The sequence below is a fragment of the Salvia hispanica genome, chromosome 4 (genome assembly GCF_023119035.1).
Source record: "Salvia hispanica cultivar TCC Black 2014 chromosome 4, UniMelb_Shisp_WGS_1.0, whole genome shotgun sequence".
Taxonomy (NCBI): domain Eukaryota; kingdom Viridiplantae; phylum Streptophyta; class Magnoliopsida; order Lamiales; family Lamiaceae; genus Salvia; species Salvia hispanica.
In genome coordinates this window covers 2,579,694-2,601,235 of record NC_062968.1, presented here as the reverse complement: position 1 = coordinate 2,601,235, position 21,542 = coordinate 2,579,694, and the positions used below count along the sequence as shown (strand labels likewise).

The 21,542-nt window shown below is 34.5% G+C and overlaps 3 protein-coding genes and 1 non-coding gene across 11 annotated transcripts in view; 3 read left to right on the top strand and 1 right to left on the bottom strand.

Annotated features, from left to right (window-relative positions):
* Positions 1–874: 874 nt before the first annotated feature.
* On the top strand, positions 875–4,854 carry LOC125185658 (serine/threonine-protein kinase D6PKL2-like). 4 transcript variants are annotated; one of them, XM_048082220.1, is made up of 3 exons: positions 875–1,220; positions 1,986–2,947; positions 3,791–4,854. In XM_048082220.1, the coding sequence occupies exons 2-3, from the start codon at positions 2,094–2,096 to the stop codon at positions 4,656–4,658; spliced, it is 1,722 nt and encodes a 573-aa protein (XP_047938177.1). In that variant the 5' UTR covers positions 875–1,220; positions 1,986–2,093; the 3' UTR covers positions 4,659–4,854. The 4 variants fall into 4 exon arrangements, with proteins under 4 accessions (XP_047938177.1, XP_047938181.1, XP_047938179.1 ...); XM_048082224.1 differs by lacking the exon at positions 875–1,220 and adding an exon at positions 1,256–1,346; XM_048082222.1 differs by lacking the exon at positions 875–1,220 and adding an exon at positions 1,318–1,425.
* Positions 4,855–6,439: 1,585 nt separating this feature from the next.
* On the top strand, positions 6,440–10,011 carry LOC125222497 (serine/threonine-protein kinase D6PK-like). 4 transcript variants are annotated; one of them, XM_048125148.1, is made up of 4 exons: positions 6,440–6,863; positions 6,940–7,100; positions 7,463–8,439; positions 9,020–10,011. In XM_048125148.1, the coding sequence occupies exons 3-4, from the start codon at positions 7,577–7,579 to the stop codon at positions 9,864–9,866; spliced, it is 1,710 nt and encodes a 569-aa protein (XP_047981105.1). In that variant the 5' UTR covers positions 6,440–6,863; positions 6,940–7,100; positions 7,463–7,576; the 3' UTR covers positions 9,867–10,011. The 4 variants fall into 4 exon arrangements, with proteins under 4 accessions (XP_047981105.1, XP_047981107.1, XP_047981106.1 ...); XM_048125150.1 differs by lacking the exon at positions 6,940–7,100 and having other exon boundaries at positions 6,440–6,773; XM_048125149.1 differs by lacking the exon at positions 6,940–7,100 and having other exon boundaries at positions 7,469–8,439.
* Positions 10,012–10,734: 723 nt separating this feature from the next.
* TRNAF-GAA lies at positions 10,735–10,807 on the bottom strand. The gene has a single exon. It is a non-coding gene; the product is annotated as a tRNA-Phe (tRNA).
* A 7,402-nt stretch (positions 10,808–18,209) lies between these two features.
* The window catches only part of LOC125222175 (phosphatidylinositol/phosphatidylcholine transfer protein SFH2-like), a 3,982-nt gene continuing 649 nt past the window's right edge, over positions 18,210–21,542 (top strand). Inside the window, exons 1-11 of one of the 2 annotated variants that reach the window (XM_048124665.1) lie at positions 18,210–18,593; positions 18,666–18,694; positions 19,322–19,405; positions 19,498–19,551; positions 19,995–20,072; positions 20,167–20,220; positions 20,374–20,433; positions 20,522–20,617; positions 21,074–21,175; positions 21,257–21,337; positions 21,487–21,542. In XM_048124665.1, the coding sequence (XP_047980622.1) occupies positions 18,539–18,593; positions 18,666–18,694; positions 19,322–19,405; positions 19,498–19,551; positions 19,995–20,072; positions 20,167–20,220; positions 20,374–20,433; positions 20,522–20,617; positions 21,074–21,175; positions 21,257–21,337; positions 21,487–21,542 (749 nt within the window). In that variant the 5' untranslated portion in view covers positions 18,210–18,538. The remainder of the gene's footprint in view (positions 18,594–18,665; positions 18,695–19,321; positions 19,406–19,497; positions 19,552–19,994; positions 20,073–20,166; positions 20,221–20,373; positions 20,434–20,521; positions 20,618–21,073; positions 21,176–21,256; positions 21,338–21,486) is intronic. The other variant, XM_048124666.1, reaches the window with a different exon arrangement.

Genomic DNA, 21,542 nt, shown 5'->3' with positions numbered 1-21,542 from the left:
AGCTGTCTTCCTTTGCAGTCTCAATTCAAAGTATTTTACAAGTCCGTACCGATGAATGTGCCTCTTCTTGGTCATATTTTTGCATTTACAATAGTCTATGTCCCCAAATTCTTTTTCTTGGGTTTCTTGAATTTGAAGAAGCCCAGTCTAAGATTAAAATAAGAAAATAATTTGTCAAGGTCCTAATAAACTCCAAAATCATAGTGCATCTACACTAATTAAATACTAATTTACAATTACGAACTAATAAGCCATTCTTTGAAATCCTAAAAACCCATTATTTGATTCTTAATAAATACTATAGTTATTAATTGCGGTTTTTGCTTTCAAATATAAGGCAACTTTTTGATTTTGCACTATCTACAATAATATGTGAAGAATATTTTAGAATAGTAATTATAAATCAGTAGAAAACTCCATTGGCCACCTCATGAATTGACATGTAGTATTTGCTATTAAGTATGTCGTATTCAAATGGAAGAAAATGGACACAATTTCTACTTATCTAGAAAGTCATACATTAATAATTATTGTTGCTCTATTCATGCCACAACCGATTATAATCTACTTATTTAGAAAGTCTTGCTCCGGCAACCGTTTCTTTTTCATGATTCATCACAAAAAAAAAAATATATATATGGCCAACTCCCTACCCCTATCCATTATTATTTATTTTCTTTTCCAAAAGTAATGATAATTTGGGACCATATGCCCATAATTCACTCAAATAGTAGCTTTACAAGAATAGTTGTCCCTTTTCCATTTCTCATAATTCACTCAAATAGTAGCTTCACAAGAATAGTTATGACATTAAATTAAGAAAAATTGTTTAATTGGGAATTGATGAGAGAGAGAGAGTATGATAAGTAGAGCATGAGAGACAGGTTGGAGCATTTGAAGGCCCTTTTGTTGTCGAGAGACCCTTGTATTTTCTGACAAAAATTCATGGGAATCATTGAACATGTAAAGCTTCACTTTACTCTTCTTTGACCCCTCCACCCACTTCTCCACAGATAATTGAAATACAAGGAGTATTAAACTAGACAAGTACTGCGTTGGAATTGGTATAGCCCACAGGCCAAAACTCTCTTTCACCATTCTCAAAGCCTTTTCCTTTTCTCTCTTCTTTCTTTTATCTATCAGCACAGACACCACACATCTTTTTGGAAGGAGAAAGAGAGAAAAGTGGAGGTGCCACCCTCATTTATCTCGGTCCACAGTTGAGTGCCCCCCCTTTTTCCATTTCCCTTTGTTAAATTTTAGTTAAAGTTCTGATCTTTGTGACTTGCATCGCCTCTTTTTAGTGTTGGGCTGCTTTATTTTTCATCTGTCCATTCATTAGCTAGGTGGGTCTTTCGCTTTTCCCGGATTTGATTTCTTTTAGCATTCTCTGAGTTTTCTGTGGGGTTTCATGGATCCATCTTGGTAGGGTTTTTTGACAGAGAAGAATTGATATTGCAAGATCTGTGTTTTTCATGGACCCATTTTCCAGCTATTTATACTTGGCTCCATCTCTGTGCTGTGTGATAATGTTTGATTGCCAAGGTTTTGTTTTTAATTTCTCTAGTTTTATAGATGAATTGTTCTCTCTGACTGCAATTTGATGTTGATCTGATGAAGTATATGTTATTTATTCACTTTGCAAAGTGAAAAAGACTGCATTTTGGGGTATATATATAGAGAGAAGAATGGTGTTTTTTTTCATTTTCTATTGATCTGCATCTGCGTTCAAGTCCCTATGTCTTGACTCCTGTTGTTAATTTTTTGGTTTACCTTTTCAACATCTTTTTGCTACCTCACTACTGATTGTTGGATATGATCTAATTGGTGGTTTTTGGGAATCAAGTTTCTTTGTTAATATATGGCAGGACTAACTCTGAGTAGGCTTAATTGCTATTCCTTTGATCCACTTGTTTGGTCATTTTCATCATAAATAAGCTCCTCTCCATCTTTGGGCTAACCTGTAGATGTGGATGTACTTGCAGATGATGATGATGCTTGATTTCGATGCTTAAATGGAAGATTTCTTGTGTCCCAGCCCTATCTGATGCTGCTGTGCAATCTGTTTAATTGCAAATTTTGAATTCATTCCAATGGCCTCAGAGTCATATCTCAAGGGTTCCTCGGGAAAGCAAAGCAAGAGTCGTGGAGGGGGTAAAACAGGAAAATGCGACCCTCTCGTGAATGAATTGCCCGGTAATGTGGAAAGTCTTGCCTCAAAGAAATCACACAATCATCTGCAGAAGGGGGCGGTTTCTTCTTTGACAGATAAAATTGATTCAAGCTTACATTTGGGTAATGCTAAACAAGCACGGGCGTTGGAACAAACTGCTGATCAGCAAACAAAAATATCAGATCTTGGGAATGTAAAAGATAAATCAGCACCTGCAAAAGCTAGTGATGGAGCAAGCAGCCTTGCAAAGACTAGTGGAAACGCCAAGATAAGCGATCGAGTTGATTTCGTTGAGAGTGGCAAGAGCAGTTTGTGTCGCGGGAGCACAAGTACTGATGTCAGTGATGAAAGCTCTTGCAGCAGTTTCAGTAGCGCTGTTAACAAACCCCACAAAGCAAATGATCTAAGATGGGAAGCAATACAGGCAGTCCGCTCGAAAGATGGGGCCTTAGATCTGAGGCACTTTAGACTACTGAAGAAGTTGGGCTGTGGTGACATTGGAAGTGTCTATCTATCAGAATTATGCGGTACAAAATGTTATTTTGCTATGAAGGTGATGGATAAGGCTTCACTAGCTAGTCGTAAGAAGCTTTTGCGTGCCCAGACAGAGAGAGAAATTTTGCAATCTCTCGATCACCCTTTCCTTCCGACTTTGTACACTCATTTTGAAACAGACAAGTTTTCATGTTTAGTAATGGAGTTCTGTCCTGGGGGAGACCTGCATGGCCTTCGGCAAAGGCAGCCAGGAAAGCATTTTTCTGAGCAAGCTGTTAAGTATGACACATTCTTAACTCACAACTTCTTATATGGTTACTGTTTATCTTCAAGATGCCATATGTTGATGATGGTTTAAGAATAACATGTGATTTTTTTACAATTTTTGAATCATAATGATTTCGTAAAGATGCTTAGACCTCCAGATAAAGTACTAGATAATACAGAGAACTTGCTCTCAGGTTTTTATGATGCTCATACTTTAGTTTTTGTCTTAGGGATAGCTGTGACCATTTCTAGATGTAGAGGTTTAGGACTTGCCATTCATAATTAGTTTCCGAGCCAGTGTTCTGTAGGTAATGTACAAGATAATTTACCTCAATTCTGTGTCTTGCATTCTCTGTGAACATTCCATTGCAAAAGGGTAACTTACAGAATCTGGATTCAGATTGATGAAGACAATTCAGCTTGTCTCAATACCACATTTCAGCTTCATCCAATGTGCTTGCTCATATGCATACTTGTTTCCAATATTAATTCTTTCGATGTACCTCATTAATTCTGTACCCGATTGTTTCAAACTAAACTTTTCTGTAGCTGATATAACTTGAGTAGGTAAACGTAAATCCTATGTTTCATTACATTCATATTACAGTCTGGCAAAATAATACTTTTACATGTGTATTTTTCTGTAGCTGTGGATGTTCCACAACTGTGTTTATGCTTCATTATCTGCAAAGCATCCACATTTCTCTCATGTTCAACGGCGATGTCTTTGTTTGGAAAGCAGGCCTTATATTATCTGAGCTTTGTATTTTACATTTTTCTCATTTTATTGCTGTAACAGCTTAATGATTGAGATGTTATCGATTTGTGATATTAATTTGAGGATTTCACTTGTAGGTTTTATGTTGCTGAAGTTCTTCTTTCTTTGGAATACCTTCACATGTTCGGTATTGTTTACCGTGACCTCAAGCCTGAAAATGTCCTCGTGCGAGAGGATGGGCATATAATGCTATCAGATTTCGACCTCTCTCTCCGCTGCACTGTAAGCCCCACTCTGATAAAATCCTCGTCCGCAGAGCCGGATCCCCAAAGGAAAAACAACGTTTACTGCGCCCAACCTGCTTGCATCGAGCCATCATGTATCGTCCCAACCACATGTTTCGGGCCTCGCTTGTTTTCAGGCAAATCCAAGAAAGACCGTAAACCTAAGAACGATATTGGGAACCAAGTCAGGCCATTACCGGAGCTGATGGCCGAGCCTACAGACGCACGCTCAATGTCATTCGTTGGCACCCACGAGTACCTGGCACCGGAGATCATCAAAGGCGAAGGGCATGGCAGCGCCGTGGACTGGTGGACTTTCGGGATTTTCTTGTACGAGCTACTGTTTGGAAAGACGCCGTTCAAGGGATCAGGCAATCGAGCCACCCTATTCAACGTCGTTGGCCAGCCCCTGCGATTCCCAGAGTCACCGGTGGTCAGTTTCGCAGTCAGAGATCTCATCAGGGGCTTGCTAGTGAAGGAGCCACAGCATAGGTTGGCGTACAAACGCGGTGCAACGGAGATCAAGCAGCATCCTTTCTTCGAAGGCGTGAACTGGGCTCTGATTCGCTGCGCCACCCCTCCGGACGTCCCTAGACCAGTCGACATCGAGAGAATCCCTGCGCCACCGGCACCGGCTGGGCAGAAAGCTGCTGCTCCTGTAGCCAAGCTTGCTGCTGCCCCTCAAAGTAGTGACAATTATCTAGAATTTGATTTCTTTTAGTAGTGATTGATCATGTTTGAGCAACTACTTTGTTTTCAGACATTGAAGAGGATGGAGAGGAGGTTTCTTTGGCAATGAGTATATGATTATGTGTTTGGACAGTTGGTGGTGGTGATGATGATCACGATTTGTTATATTGCAAATGTTGTAATATTGATGTTTCTATCAATCCATAAACGCATTAATTCCTTTGAAATTTGCTGCCCATAATCATGGATTGTGGAATAGTACTATCTTTCATGCCAATGTGTGGTTGTAAAACTAAGCAAATAATTGATGTTTTTTTAGTTTGTTTGCAGGTGCACAAGAAATTGCAAATAATTCCATTTGTGTTGAGCTTTGGGTATAGAGAGTATATAAAATTGGATATAGATTAAACTAACATTTTCATATATTTTTATTTATATTTTTTAAAATTTGTGTCAAGTCAAAGTCGAGATTTGAATCGATAAAATGGTACTGTATTTACAATTATTCTTTTTTGTCAATAAATAGTAAATAAAATTATTTACTTAGATTAAAACCTATTGTTGTCCTTAAATAATTATCTAAAAGAACTTTTTGGTTTCTGTAATTGCTAAATTTTGGTCTTAAAATATTCTCCCTTCGTTCTAGAGATTGATTTTTTTTTTCACTCAAGTTTAATTTCAATTTTTAGCTCAAAATAAAATATCTAATATTTTTTATTTTATTCTTTTTTTATATCTTCTATTTTTTACCTCTTATTTTATTTTTCTGTACTTGACTTGTGTCGAAAAGAAATCAATTGCATGTGGTTGGACGTTAGAGTATAAATTTGGTAAACAAATTGGTTAGATTTTTTCATAGTCCCTCCATTCCAAGAAAGATGGGTTTTTTTCTTAGGTAGTACGAGATTTTAAACAGCTTTATTTTGTGAGTTAAGTGGAGAGAATAAAATAAAAGAGAGAAGATAAACTAGAGATAAAAGTGTTTTTAATCTTAGTAATAAATCATTTTGTTTGAGACAAATAAAAAAGAAAAAAAGTGGTCCTCTTTAGTGGGATGAAGGGAGTATAGCTTTTTTTGTTATAGATTTTTCTAGAAATAAATTACATTTCCCCATTTTTTGAAAAATGTTAAGGACGGACATATTGTTTAATACTCATTTCGTCTTCTAAAAATATAAACTTTTGAAACAATACGAATTTTAATACTATAAAATGGCTAAAGTCTAAGTAAGAAAGAAATAAAAAGAAAAGTAGGTTACTAGTAAAAGATTAGTACTGAACAAAAAAAAAGTAATACTCACACTTTTCTTTGAAAAAGTTTCCTCTCACGTAATTATAAAAATATACTCCCTCTGTTCACGAAAATTCGTCCCAATTTGATCGGGTACGGGTTTTAAGAAATGTAATGAAAAGTGAGTTGAAAAAGTTAGTGGATTGTGAGTCATACTTTTATATATTAGTTTTATAATAAAATGTGACTAGGAATGAATTAGTGAAATATGAGTTCCACTATCAAAAATGATAAAAATGAAATGGGAGAAGTTTTAGAGGACGGACGGAAATGGAAAAATGAGACAAATTTTGGTGGACGGATGGAGTACTTTCTCTCACATTTAATACACAAATTAATATCTCCTAAAATCCTGTGTCATCTTTCAAATGGCCAAGTGTGACATCTACTACGGAACGGATTGAGGATTTATTTTGAGGGAAGAGATAATATAAAAATAATTTTTGGATCAGTGTAAGTGAAAATTCTTGAAAAAATCCCTCAACATGCAAAAGCTTTTACTCACCTTCTCTGACCTTTCTCTCTCACACACAGATACAAAAGGCAAAGGGCAACTCTCTCTCTCTCTCTGTGTCACGCCTCCATAGACATACACAATAGATATAGTATTAAACTACAGTAGTACTGCTTCGGTATTGCTACTGCCCACAGTCCAACTCTCTCTTTCAGCATTCTCAAAGCCTTTTCCTTTTCCTTTAATCTATCAACACAGACACCACACATATTTTTGCAACAACAAAAAAGAGGCGTCACTCTCTCTTGTTTATCCCACTCTACAGTTCACTTCCCTCCCTTTCCATTCCTTTCATCTCTGCTGTTTCAACCCAATTTACACTAATGTGAAAAACACTAAAGGTCTCATCTTTGGCTCCTTCACGTTACCTCTTTCCTTGTGTGTGCTGCTTTTTCTTGCTTTACTTTTGAAGTGGTCCAATGCTTTGCTAGGTCAGTTTCTCTTCTCCAAGCTTTAATTTTTCTGCACTCTGAATTTTGTCTGGGTTTAATTGATCCCAATTTGTAGGGTTTCTTGACAGAGAAGAATTGGCTGTTCAAGATCTGTGTTTTTTTACATGGGCCCTTCTCTTTTTTCCTCGCTTATAATATCCTGATTTGATTGTTGTTGTTATCGGTAGTGTTTGACCATGAAGAGCTGTTTAGAGAAAGCACATTTTAGTTTTGTAGGTAACATTTCAATTCCTGTTAGTGCAATTTGATTCTAATCAATAAGCAAGTGAAAAGTTTGCATTTTGGAGAAGTACAATGTTGGATCTTGAACAAGGATAATCTAGCATTTTTCCATTTCTGAGAAGAAAATTGATGGTTCCCATTTAATTTTGTTAATATATATGGATTTTGTTATTGGATGTGATGTCTGTGGTGGTTGAGGATTATGCTCTTACTTAGCAGAGATTTTGTTCTAAAAAAACCAATATTTTCTTAGATTAAGTGTTCTTCCTTTGATGTGCTTATTCGTGTGTTTATTGTAATTGTTGTATCAACCGTATGTATGCTTGATCTTGTGACTGACCTGCGAATGGATGCAGTTTCAGATATGATTCGTGGTTTCTGTACTGAAGGGGCACACACTTCGTATTATGGTTCTATTTAGTGGTGTCGTTCGATCTGTGTAGTTGACGAAGTTGATATACGTTCTTCCCATGGCCTCAGAAGCGCATATCAAGAGTTCCTCGGGGAAGCATAGTAAAAGTCAAGCGTGCAAAACTGGGAAATCGGATACTGGTATAAGAGAATTACCTGGACATGTGGAAACTCCTGCCTCGAAGAAAGTTTCAGCAGATCCAATTACAGATAAAAAGTTACAAAACCAACTGCAAAAGGGCGCAGTTTCTTCTTTGACTGGTAAACTTGACTCAACCTTACATTTTGGTATGAGTGAATGTAGTGGTGATAAGGAAAAGAAAGCATCGAATCTCAAAAATGTCAAAGATAACTCAGCCTCTTCAAAAGTTAGTGATGGAACAAACAGTCTTGCAAAGACTAGTGGAAGTCCCAAGATAAGTGATCGGGTTGAATTTGTTGAGAGTGGCAAGAGCAGTTTGTGTCGGGGCAGCACAAGTACTGATGTTAGCGACGAAAGCAGCTGCAGCAGCTTGAGTACCGCTGTTAACAAACCCCATAAAGCAAATGATATGAGGTGGGAAGCAATACAGGCAGTCCGTTCAAAGGAGGGGTCGTTAGATCTGAGGCATTTTAGACTATTGAAGAAGTTGGGCTGTGGTGACATTGGAAGCGTATATCTATCAGAATTATGTGGTACGAAGTGTTACTTTGCGATGAAGGTTATGGACAAAGCTTCTCTAGCTAGTCGCAAGAAGCTTTTGCGTGCTCAGACTGAAAGAGAGATTCTGCAGTCTTTGGACCATCCTTTCCTTCCGACCTTGTACACTCATTTTGAAACAGACAAGTTCTCATGTTTAGTAATGGAGTTCTGCCCCGGGGGAGACCTGCATGGCCTTCGGCAAAGGCAGCCAGGAAAGCATTTCTCCGAGCAAGCTGTGAAGTATGTCACATTTTAACTCAAACTTCACTGATGGTTTTACTCTTTATCTTCAAAATGCATCTATGTGTTTTTCTTAACCTCGGGTGTTTCCTGCAAACTTCGTATATCACCGCTTTCATTTTGTGATTCTGGATTTTGACACCAACTAGTCAAAGATATATTACTATTTAGATAAACTTGAGAAATATATTTGTCTAAAATCTGAAGCTGTGATAACTGTGTTATACTTATCTGGTACAGATGCTATGAATAAATCATTCGATCACATAATTTTCTTCGTAGGTTTCGTTGTACATACCTCGCCTACTCTTCCTGCCTTCCCGAGTACATGGTCATAATGAAAGGATACGATTTAGAATCTGAATCTGTTCCAGATTCTAGTTAGCCGGTGTGTACGATTTAGAATCTGAATCTCTGTTTAAGTATCAAACTCTTAGGGGTACTTTGGTAGGTTAGATAACTCATCTATCTTGGATGAATATGACCAAAAATGATGTAAAATGTGTTTTTTTTAATAATCATGTTTTGTTTATTTATCTTTATACATAAATTGTTATGAGCTAATAGCCTGCTGTCTTAGGTTTTATGCAGCTGAAATCCTTCTTGCTTTGGAATATCTTCACATGCTCGGCATCGTCTACCGTGACCTCAAGCCTGAAAACGTCCTAGTGAGAGACGATGGCCACATAATGCTGTCAGATTTCGACCTCTCACTTCGATGCAGTGTCAGCCCAACTCTCGTAAAGTTCCCATCCCTCGAGCCAGACACCCTACGTGCCAACACTACTGAATGCATCGCGCCATCTTGCGTCCAGCCCTCGTGCATGGCCCCAACCACATGTTTCGGCCCTCGCTTCTTCTCAGGTAAATCCAAGAAGAAAGACCACAAACCCAAGAACGACATCGGGAACCAAGTCAGGCCGTTACCGGAGCTCATGGCCGAGCCGACAGAGGCGCGATCAATGTCGTTTGTGGGCACACACGAGTACCTGGCACCCGAGATCATCAAAGGCGAGGGGCACGGCAGTGCCGTGGACTGGTGGACTTTCGGGATATTCTTGTACGAGTTACTATTCGGAAAGACGCCGTTCAAGGGGTCCGGGAACCGCGCCACGCTGTTCAACGTGGTCGGCCAGCCCCTCCGGTTCCCGGAGTCGCCTGTCGTTAGCTTTGCCGTGAGAGATCTCATCAGGGGATTGTTGGTGAAGGAGCCACAGCATAGGCTGGCGTATAAACGCGGGGCGACGGAGGTAAAGCAGCATCCGTTCTTCCAAGGCGTCAATTGGGCGCTGATCCGGTGCGCGACGCCTCCGGATATTCCGAGGCCGGTCGACATTCCGGCGCCCCCGCCGGTGAAAGCTGTGGCCCCACCTCCTGCTGCTGCTCCACAAAATACTGATAATTATCTGGAATTTGATTTCTTCTAGTGTTTTGAGTAAATATGGGGATTTTTTCCAGACAAGTATGTGATTGATTATATTATGTGGTTGGACAATTCATGATGATGGTCTGTTGTAATGTGTAATGCAACTTATGCTATCAATCAATCAATGTTATCATTCTTGGCTTCAATTTAAACAGATAACTAAAATATACTAATATTAAATGAAGTTAAATTTCATTGTAGTTTGTTATTTAAAAGAGTAAAGGTCAAATGTGGTTTCTAACATACGGTCGTTTTATCAATTTGGTCCTTAATATTATTATTTTGATTATTTGGTCCCTCACAAATAAACTCGGACCTGAATCGATCCTCACTTAACTGAACCGTCAAAAAATAGACGATAATTGCAATTTGACTATATTAAATTACCAATGGTAATTAATTATACTTAATTATAATTCTTAATTCCTATTAAATTACAAATTATTCATTTCATTTTGCAACTGATACTATCTTTTTTCCATTTTTGCTAATAGAAAAAGAATTATAATTAGGTATAATTAATTACCATTAGTAATTTAATATAGTCAAATTGCGATCATCGTCTATTTTTTGACGGTTCTGTTAAGTGAGGACCGATTCGAGTCCGAGATTATTTGTGAGGGACCAAATAATTAAAAAGATAATGTTAAAGACCAAATTGATAAAACAGTCATATGTTAGGGACCATATTTGACCTTTACTCTATTAAAAAATTTGAGATTTGTAATAGAAACCTATATTGGCTGGCCCAATTAGGGTAATTAAGTTTTAAGAAATCAAAAGGGCCAACTATATTAGTAGTATCCAAATAAAAGGCCCAAGTATAAAAAACACAAAAAGAGAAAGAAAAGCTCCAAGCTTAAAAACAATGCGGTGAACGTGGATCGAACACGTGACCTTCAGATCTTCAGTCTGACGCTCTCCCAACTGAGCTATCCCCGCTTCTTGTTTATAATATGTGATTCGAAATACAAATTTCCAAAATCTTTTTTTAGCAAGTGCCGAATTGGGAAACCGTGAAATCGAAATTGAATTGTTTGTATATTACTACTACTATGTATTTGATTATTCGGAGCTACTTGTAACAACTTAGAACTGGCATAGATTAATAACTATTGCAATTCAGCTCTTGATTATTTTATATATGTATGACTTCCCAAGTAGTATTTTTCTTATACTATAACTTGTATAGTTTGTAAATAGTACTCCCTCCATCCACAAACAATAGATCACTTTTTTTCATTTTGGAACGTCCACAAAAAATAAATCACTTTCTTAAAATGGAAAGTTTATCTCTCATACTTTTTCCACTTTTTCTTCCCTCTCTCATACTTTACTCATTTTTTCTCCTATCTCTCTTACTTTAGCTATTTTTTCTCCACCTCTCTCTTACTTTACGAATTCTACATTAAAACACGTGTCACACACAAAGTGATCTATTTTTTGTGGACGGATGGAGTATATTATTTGGAGTCGAACTAAAAAATTATTCAAGGAATAATACTTTTCTTAGTACCCATAGAAAATTGGCCAAGTGCATTTATTGAGATCCACACAACTCAATATCTTATTAACTTTTGCATTTATAAAAAAAAATTGAATTAAAATACTCTAGATTATAAGAGCTATTTATTTATGTATTTTTCATGAAATAGTGAAGTGTTTTTTGTTGGACGTAGTTCATTCATTACTGTTGTATTCTCCCACGAGAAATCGTCAAAATACGTGGAAAATAATTGCTAGTCACAACACATACTTAAAATTACTTGTACGGAAATGAATGAACCAAAGTAATGATTATCTCTCGCATGAAAAAGACATAAATAATCCTTATAGTCTAAGGTATTTTGGGCCTAAAAAATTTCCAATGATATTACATCAATGTTCAGAAATGATTGATATTATTTTTGAAAAAATATGAACCACTAATAATGTTAGTGCAATATACAGAAATAAATATAGTTCTCTCTATTAATTATTAGTATATATTCCCCATCTTTAGTATGGTGAGGGACACACGTTACCAAATAAAAATGTACTACTAGTAAACTAAAGAGACCAAGTGAAAGAATCATATGAAGTGAAAGATAATATATGAATAAAAGATAGTCGCAATCACATGTCCACTCTTCCAACTTTATGATAGATCACAATAAATCAAATCTATATAGTATAAACAATCTATTGACACCATGAATTTTTGGCAAAAGGCAAAGGCCTATACCATAGATGAATGCCGCTCCTTTTGAAAGTGCGCTTAATCGACGGTGTTACGCTTTTACACATCTATAAACAATCTATTGGCACTAACTAAGTTTAACTTAAACCATTGGTTATATTACAAATCTTTGCTTTCGGCATAATATCTTAATTTGTTCTTTCTTATTTGTTGAGTTGATATCCTGATTTGTTATTTTAATTTCACTTTTCATCTTTTTCGTATTCCATGTGGACTTTTAGAGAAAGAAATGTATTATTGCTGAAAATTTAAACGAAATTTTGGTCCATCCACGAAAATGTACTCCGGGGTTTTTCTGCCTACTCGAAACTCAATTTGGTTGATCTCGGCCCGAAATCAAGTTAGAAGATATGCTTAAGAATTAATGAAAAAAGAATATACGGCCTTGTTGATGAGTTAAAGGCCATCCATAATGGGGCGGACTATGCGACGGACGATGCATCGTCCGTAGCATAGTCCGCCACTGCAGCACCCCGCCTGAAGCCCAATTCTTAGTCCACGCCCTATGCATTGTCCCCGGACTATGCACACATTTTTGCATAGTCCGGTCTATCGTCCGCCCCATTGCAGGGGGTAAAGACGATAGTCCGGACTATGCACATATTTTTCATTTTTTTTAATTTTTTTTGTATTTTCTTCTATATATATCACCAATTTTTTTTACTTCATTTCACACCTTTCACTCCACTCTCTTCCCATCTCAATTTCTCTCTAAATTCAATAACGAATTCCAACGATTTCCATATTTGCAAGCATAAAATATAAAAAAATAAAAAAATAAATACTGACAATAGGATATGCCTTTAATTTGGGGTGTTTTTTTATATTTTTATTCCTGCTAATTAATATATTTGCAAACATAAAAAATAGGATTAATGAATTTTTGTAGTGTTTAAATATTCAAATAATAAATAAAATGTTTAGGGCGGGCTATAGTCCGCCTCATTGCAGGTGGAAGGGGCAGAGGATAAAATGCTGAGTGGCGGTGATAGGGCGGGGCTTAGGGCGTCGTATTGTCCGCTCCATAGTGGATGCCCTAAATGAGATCGTACAATTTCAAACTTGGGTCCCTTTTTTGTATGGTCTCTTGAAAGTAGGTTAGCCAACATGTTTAGCTCAATAATTATTTTTGCCCAATTTGCTTTAGATGCTTAAGATGTTGGTGATTATATATGTTGGTATTGTTCTCGACTCTTTACATAATCTTAATAAAAGTTAATGTTGCTAATTCATTTATTTTGTTTACTTTTATAATTACTTAAGTGGATATAATGTTGGATGTGATATCTCCCTCTTTGAATTATTTGATGTTACTACTAACAAAGAAGAAAATATTGATAGATCATATTTCCTCACTCTTTAGGTGGGGAGTATAATACAACATGTCACTAATTTAATAATATAAAAATCAAACAAATCTAGCTTTGTGTTTGGTTTTTAATTCGTGGATATAAATATACACTTGAAATCTATGTTTATGTGCACATCATAGATACTAAGAAAACAAAATACTACCAATATATTGCATTTTTTATGTAAACTATCATATGAGACATTTGCATGTGGTTTCCTCAAGTATTTGAAGATTCTCCTAACACGAAGACCTAAAATTTGGCACAAATTTAATGTGATTCAAACTAGCAACGGTGGCAAAAATGCGTGAAGGAATTACAAATATTTTTAGAAAAAGCATTAGAATTTCCTCTTTATTTCATTATCTTTTAGGCATCATGTGCTTGACGAGTAGCATCCACTCTAATAAATTAATGAAATTTTGTTCCAGCTTTTTGTTTGTTTTCTTTTAGGTGTGATTGGAATTCTAAAAGACCTCAAGAATACTTTAGTGGGAAATTGTTGCATCCAACCAACTATATATATGGAAATGTCATGTCAATTATAAAAGGATCAAACTATAGACTCAAAATGTGTAAAGTCAGCAATCAATCTAGTATAGTAGTATTTTTAAAAAAAGAATAATATTATTTTAATATCTACGAACTTTTTCCCTAAAAGTACACCAATTTACATACAAGGAAAAAATAGTATTTTCATCTCCACCGGTCGTTTCAATTACAAATTAATTTTATTATTTCAAATTTTATATATTTATTAAATTTCCATTTTTATAAAATTAACATAAAATAATAGAAATTCAAAAATTAAATTAATCGAACTTAATAGTTTATAGACCAATTATGGAGCCCACTCTTATTTTTAGCTTTTATATTGTAATAGTACTAGTTATCAATATTCAATAGGGTCATCGTATTTTTTATTAATTTTAAAATAATTTATACTACCTCCGTCCCTGAAAACTTGTCTTATTTTTCCATTTTCTCCGTCCCTCAAAATTTGTATAATTTCACTTTTTACCATTTTTTTTATAGTGGACCTCATATTTCACTAACTCATTCATACTCACATTTTATTATAAAATTAATATATAAAAGTAGGACTCACAATCCACTAACTTTTCCAACTCACTTTTTATTACATTTCTTAAAACCCGTGGCGGGTCAAAGTTGGACAAATTTTGGGGGACGGGGATAGTAACATTTTAATGTAATTTGGATTTTTTAAATTTAATGTATGTATTGCATTGTGAAAATACGAAACTATTAATGCTATTAGAGAATAATTCCCACAATTGTTCTTTTGCTATGAGAAAATATTGCCCACAACTATTCGTTCACTATTATTGGTGATTCTTTTCTCATCGTTCCACAAATGAAAAAAAAAGTCAAATTTTTTGTGGAGTGTCGCAATAAAACAAAAAGCATCATACATTGAAAAATAGAAGAAAAAGCATCAAGTAATTTTTTAAGTACACTCTTCTGCTAATAATTCATAGGCCACTTTTAAATGTGGACAACTGTGACGTTTTAGTATTTAAAAAATATGTTATAAAAATTAATATCAATTTTTATATTAAAAATCAATTTTATATAAAAAAAATTTAAAAAAAAATTAATTGTATGGGCGCGACGGGCCCAACAAGTATCCAGCTATGCCAATTGCAATTTGATGTAACGTATGTATGATCTTTCCTAATATTTTAGTTTTAGTATATTGCCACAATTATTTTTTTTTATATTGTAATCAACAACTTTAATTATGCTGATTCTCGTGAGAAAGAAATCTCGACAAATATGATGTTGCGCACAACTTTGTGTTATTTGATAATATTATATATTTTCTTGCATGGTCAATTGCAAACATGTACTCATACTCTTTATAACGTGCCTATTAATTTACATGGCATTGGCAGTTGACACACACCAATAATATCAATCAATTACTCCCTACGTCTCATATTTGGAGTCACATTTAGTTATGACACGAGTTTTAAAAAATTGGTGTAGTGTGTAATTAATGAAGTGGGCTGGTAGAGTGTGTAATAAATGAAGTGAGTTGGTTGAAGGTGGGTCCCTTTTTGATTTTTTAATTTTTTATTTTTGTTTTGGTTTATTTTAATATAGATAATGACATTTTGATGAACAATGAGGTAAAATTGTGTGACTAAATATGGAAAACTCTAAATGTAACTCTACAACTGGGACAAATTTTTATGGCAAAATGTGACTCCAAAACTGGGACGGAGGGAGACTACTACTTAACTGCCCTCACATTTTGGAAGATAGTACAATTTTATGTACTACTACATGTTACGGAAATTACTCACTTATGGGTAGTGATAAAATGCAAACTTATATATATTGTATAAACTCAAAACTCCTCAACACAACTTCAACACGGTTTCATTACAATATCAACATAGTGTAAAATTCTAAGATTTTAATGTCAACATAGTATCAACATAATATCAACACAACATCAATCATTGACTACCGTTGAAATTCTGTTGACATTTTTCTGTTGATGCTTTTTTGTGATCGGTTGACATTTTTCAATGGTTCAGATCATAATTTTGAGTTTGTACAATATTTAGAGTTTTCATTTGATCACCTCCCTTATTTCAAATATCTATATACTTAATATTTTATTGGTGTGGATTATATGAAATATGAAAAAAAAAAAATTAAAGTGGAGATAATTTTTTTTGAAATTGGAGTTTTAACCATGGAAGTACTGAAATAGCAAAATGAGGCATACTAATGCAGTTAAGAAGACAAAGGATAAAACAAAGACTAGAATCTTAGACAACGAGTAGCTTAAATAAAAGTGATAATCTAAGAACATTTTTTATACTAGATACTATTATAAACTAATGCTGCATGTTTTAACTTTAATTTAGACTATTGAAGTGGAATATATTCCTCAAAACGTTTTTTATCTATGCACCATCACCACTGATCCTTATGGCTCTTGCTTCTACCAACAATCAATTTCCTCTAAATTTTAAATTGCCATTTATTACTAGTAATAATGCTATTAGCCTATTACTAATTTGGTCTTCAAGTATTTATACATCTGCAATATATAATCAGAAAACATATTAGACACTAGTATTGTTTATCGTTTGATGGGATATCCATCTTATTTCCACTTTATATTATTTAACTAAATATATTTGGATTTTAACTATACCATCATTTTTCAAATTTACATTTCATAGCATTGATCTCTGTTTTTAATAAGAGAATCAGCCAGATTTTTTGGGTAAAAATACGCAAAATTAGATGATAATCTATTTCCCATCATCACAACTACCACCAGTGTACTACACACCTAGATGTAGGTATATTTAATAAATAACTATGCTTTAAGTTTGCGAACCTACTAAAATATAATCGAGTCTATACATTAAATTTTAAGTATATTTTATACTCCTATTTGATTATTTTATTTGACAGTAAATTAATACTCCATATGCTTAATTAAAAATACAATGTGGTTTTCGCTTATAAGGGATAAAATTGACTAGATAGTAGATAGTTATCCATAACACTGTTTAAATTATAAATGTATACGTTAAATATGAAAATTAATGTTTTTATACAATTAATTTCACTAACAAGTTTAGCTTGAATTCTAACAAATCTTTTATTAAACAAACTTGAACATTTTTTTTTTATCTAAGATCATCTCTAATCATACATCAAATCTTATTTTTTATAGAAAACTTCTTCAATCATACTGCAGATCAAAATCTATTTTTGCATTTTTCTACAAAACAACATCAAAATGGCGCCACTGCAAAAATTTTATGAGACATATTTATAAATGATGTAAAATTTGAGTTTGGTGTAAATAAATTGGAATAAAATTACTTTTTAATATGATATATACTTAAAAATAATTTTGAATCTGATGTAAAGCCTGCAAATTTTAAATATGGATAATGTAATAACATAACAAACAGAATTAAAGTACAATTTTACACTTTAACAAAATTATCTTTACATATGCAAACAGTCTAGACCATGTATGAGATCTATGACTTGAATGAATTAGATTACATACTATATATACCATTTAAACTTTGGATATTGGATACTAAATTATTACCGTTTAAATGATTTTATAATAAATAATCAAATTCACCATTTAAATCATGAATTACAAAAAAAATATTTTTTTTATTAAACTATCAATTTCAACAATTTATATCACAGATGTCGAATTAAAAGAAGTCATTTGTAAAAAGTTTTGTAATATCATGGCACGGCATGGAAATACATCTATATGAAATCAAATTCCCAACATCCTATCCAGCTTTATATTATTGAACATTTTCATTATAATTACAAAAATCATATTTATTAAACTATCAATTTCGACCAATTATATCCTGAATCACAAAAGGTCATTTGTAAAAGTTTAGTAAAATATGTATAATTTGTAATTTGGCATTAAATTGCACTAATAAAAGATCAAATTGCCAACATCCTATTCAGCTTAAAATTACTGATTTTCTTTGTGATATAAATCTATAATTCACCGAAATTTAAAAATTTAATACTACTTACTTTATGATATATTTAGCCATACATACTAAAATAGCCTTTTGTAATTATAGAATAGTGGGCGTGACAAGCTTTAATTAATCAATTGAATTGGCATTTACCTAATAATTAATATACATATTTCCTTTAACAAATCACAAATGCCTTAGCTTTAGCTAATCGGATTCGTTTTTTGACAGAGCTTTAATCACTGGTTTATATATTAGCGAGAAGAAGACTTTCATTTTCGTTGTGAGAGTCTGTAACACAAGCTGAGAAGATTTGAAATAAATAATCATGAAAAAAAAAGCATCTTTTCCCATGATTCCTATGCCTCAATTTTAATTTCTTTCGTTGCTTGTCCTTTTTCCTTTTCCAGCCATTTATAAGATCCAAGAAAGCTCAAGTCTTTGAGGTGAGGTGGTTGATTGTTGTTAGGATCAAGAAAGATACACACAATACAAGGCAGCCCCCAAAATTTGAAGGTGGGGGCCGTGATTTCGCGACCCTAAATTTGTTCAACAGAAAATGGTGTTTATAACCGAAGATATGATCAAGGATTTTCAAGCCCAGATTGAAAAAAGTCAGCCTTTTTCTGCTTCCCAACATTTCACATTTTTTTTTATTTGCTGATGTTTTAATCCTTTCATTGCAGTCGATGCACCGCTGAAGAAGACATTCATGGTTTGTAATTTTGTGTTGATTTGTTTTATGTTTTTTTTTTTGAGTGTGTGAAGAGAAGTGATTGACTTTTGAAGCTCTTGATTTTGTAATACTTGCATAATACATGTCGTTAGTGGTTTCTGTTTATCCGAAAATATTGGATGGAGGAGAGAGGTTGGAGTGGTCAATGTCAACGTGTGGTTGCAATGAAGAAGACTTTGGTGGTTTGAAATTTTTATCTACTTTTGTCTCAATTTCCTGTTGTCGGTTACTGAGTTTGAGTAACTTGCTTAGTTTGCGTGAAAAAAGTTGTGAAATTTGGATTGTTTTTACTATTTGCTTTTCTTTTCAGCAAGTAGTGTTCTTGACCGGTTTATTTGTTGGTTTCTGTATCATTAATTGTACCAGTGTGAGTTTCACTTGATAGGCCAGTTTTTGTGCCTAAGATCCACAGACTGTTTGATGTAACTTTTGGTTTTACATTTGCCATAAAAAAAATTGACTGAAGTGAATAGGAGCTTGAACTAAAGAATTGGGGAAGAGAGCCTTTAGCTAAAGATTGATGCATTGGAACTTATTTGGAGTTTATTTGTTCGTCCCCGTAAACTGATTTTTTTACAACTTTTGTTCATCTTTGATAATATGCAGAATGTACATAGTGGTTATGAAAGGGAGACCTTGGTGAGGTTTATAAAAGCGAGGGAAGGAAGTATTTCGGAGGCATATGATATGGTTTGCTTCGAGCCTGCAATACCTTTTCTCCTTTTAAATCACGTTGATTATTGTTATGAAGCATACCCGTAAAACTACCCGATATTTTCCAGCTTGTTCAGAGTTTAAACTGGAGGATACAGAACGACATTGATAACATACTGGCGGTGAGTTTTTGGGGTCATTTTCTCGAATGCATATCGCATTCCGTGTGTTTCAATCTTTGTAGTCCAGTTTCATTTGATTTTTCATCAAATCTTATATTTGGTCAGCATTCAATACTGACTGATAAGGTATTCCATTTGTGTTAAGAGGAAATATAGAAGATTGATAATGTTTGGTATAGCCATTTAAGTTTCAGTATAATAGTGTAATCTACGGAATATACATTACTGGATTCAAGAGTTTTGTTTTAAGCACTCGAAAACGATGTCAAAGTTGGAAGTTGTGACAGAATTTATAAAACCTTCCAATGCTAAAAAACAAAAAAAGCTCTAAATCTTAACCTACTTGCATGCCATGGAATGAGGCAAATATTTTTTTCCGCACGTTGATAATGACACGGTTGTTTCACGTTTTACAGTTTCAATGTAATTGTGTTTCTTTGCAGAGGCCAATTAACCCTAGCGACGTCTATAGAGCAATTCGGGATACTCAGCTTGTAGGGATATGTGGATGCACTAAAGAGGTTAATTCTAACTGCTTTTACAAGACATATTTTTACCTTGTTCCATAAATCTGACCTAATGTCTTAGTCCCTAACATCTCGGTTTATTTTCCAGGGTCTTCCCGTCATTGCTATTGGCGCTGGGCTCAGCACATATGACAAAGGATCTGTAAGATGTCTATGCTTTACTTCCTTAAAGCAACCGCCTCTGATCATACACCATGTTGTATATATAGCAAGATTGTGTTTAATGTGGCTGTGTACTGTATATGTTTTCTTTTTTCGCTTTGTATTCCTTTCTAACGACTTTCTCCTGTTTTAGATTCACTACTATATTCAGTCACACATCCAGATGAATGAATACAGAGATCGTGTGGTATTGGTAAGCACCGCCATCCAATTTTCAATCTTCAGCTACCTGTACATCTCTAATTGTATCTGTTTAACCTACTTTGTGTTTTTGCAAACAGCCTTCCGCTTCCAAAAAACATGGACGCTATATCGGGACATGCATAAAGATTCTGGATATGACTGGTCTAAGGCTTTCTGCTCTGAATCACATGAAGGTAACATGTCCATCTCCATGTCCTTTCCCAGATGTTTTTTGGTCTATTGCAAGCTAATTTTGTACCTGCATCGAAGATTTTATAGCCACTCAATTTGTATGAGAATCGTAATCTCTTTGCCTAATTGGTAAAAGAATTTGATATTATAAGGTCTTTTCTGCTTAAAACTTAAAAGCCAGCCTTAATTGAATTCAAACAGATTTCTTGCATATTAGCCTCAACAATATAATAAAAGGCACATTGAAGTTATATGAGCTTTTGTGAAGAAGCGACTTCTATCGAATAAAGGAATTCTTGTTCTTTCTCATTCCGGCATCAATTGTAACGCTAGAAAAGTTTGACAACCGGCCTGCATTAATGATGAAATGAGCGAACCATTTATCTTTTTTCGTGTAAAAATTGCATTGGAATTCATATAATACAAAACTAACATCAATCCACCTCTCTTGTTTGCAGTTGTTGTCTGCAATATCTACAATTGATGACTTGAACTATCCTGAGAAGACGGAGACTTATTACATAGTCAATGCCGGATACATATTTTCATCATGTTGGAAGGTCTGACATCGGACAACGATGCACTTAATATGTTTGCATGTCAGCATTCGATAATGCCATAATTCCCTTTCATGTTTGCAGGTCGTTAAACCCCTTCTACGAGAGCGAACAAGAAAGAAAGTTCAAGTTCTTTCTGGCTGTGGCGAAGATGAATTGTTGAAGGTTGGCACTTTTCTGGCTCATATTCTTTCGCTAGCGAGTCTCTTAATAAATTCATCTCGAAAAAACATCATATTTTCTTGTGAGATAATGGTGAATGAATGTGAGGACTTAATCATCGTTCAACTCTAACGATACGCCTCATTCTGCAGATTATGGATTATGATTCCCTTCCGCACTTCTGCAGAAAAGAAGGTTCTGGATTTCG

Excerpts from the sequence above, each read along its gene's own strand:
- LOC125185658 (XM_048082220.1), top strand. The coding sequence starts at position 2,094 with ATGGCCTCAGAGTCATATCTCAAGGGTTCCTCGGGAAAGCAAAGCAAG. Across the intron at positions 2,948-3,790 it reads TTTTCTGAGCAAGCTGTTAA|GTTTTATGTTGCTGAAGTTC; the intron begins GTATGACACATT and ends TTTCACTTGTAG.
- LOC125222497 (XM_048125150.1), top strand. The coding sequence starts at position 7,577 with ATGGCCTCAGAAGCGCATATCAAGAGTTCCTCGGGGAAGCATAGTAAA. Across the intron at positions 8,440-9,019 it reads TTCTCCGAGCAAGCTGTGAA|GTTTTATGCAGCTGAAATCC; the intron begins GTATGTCACATT and ends CTGCTGTCTTAG.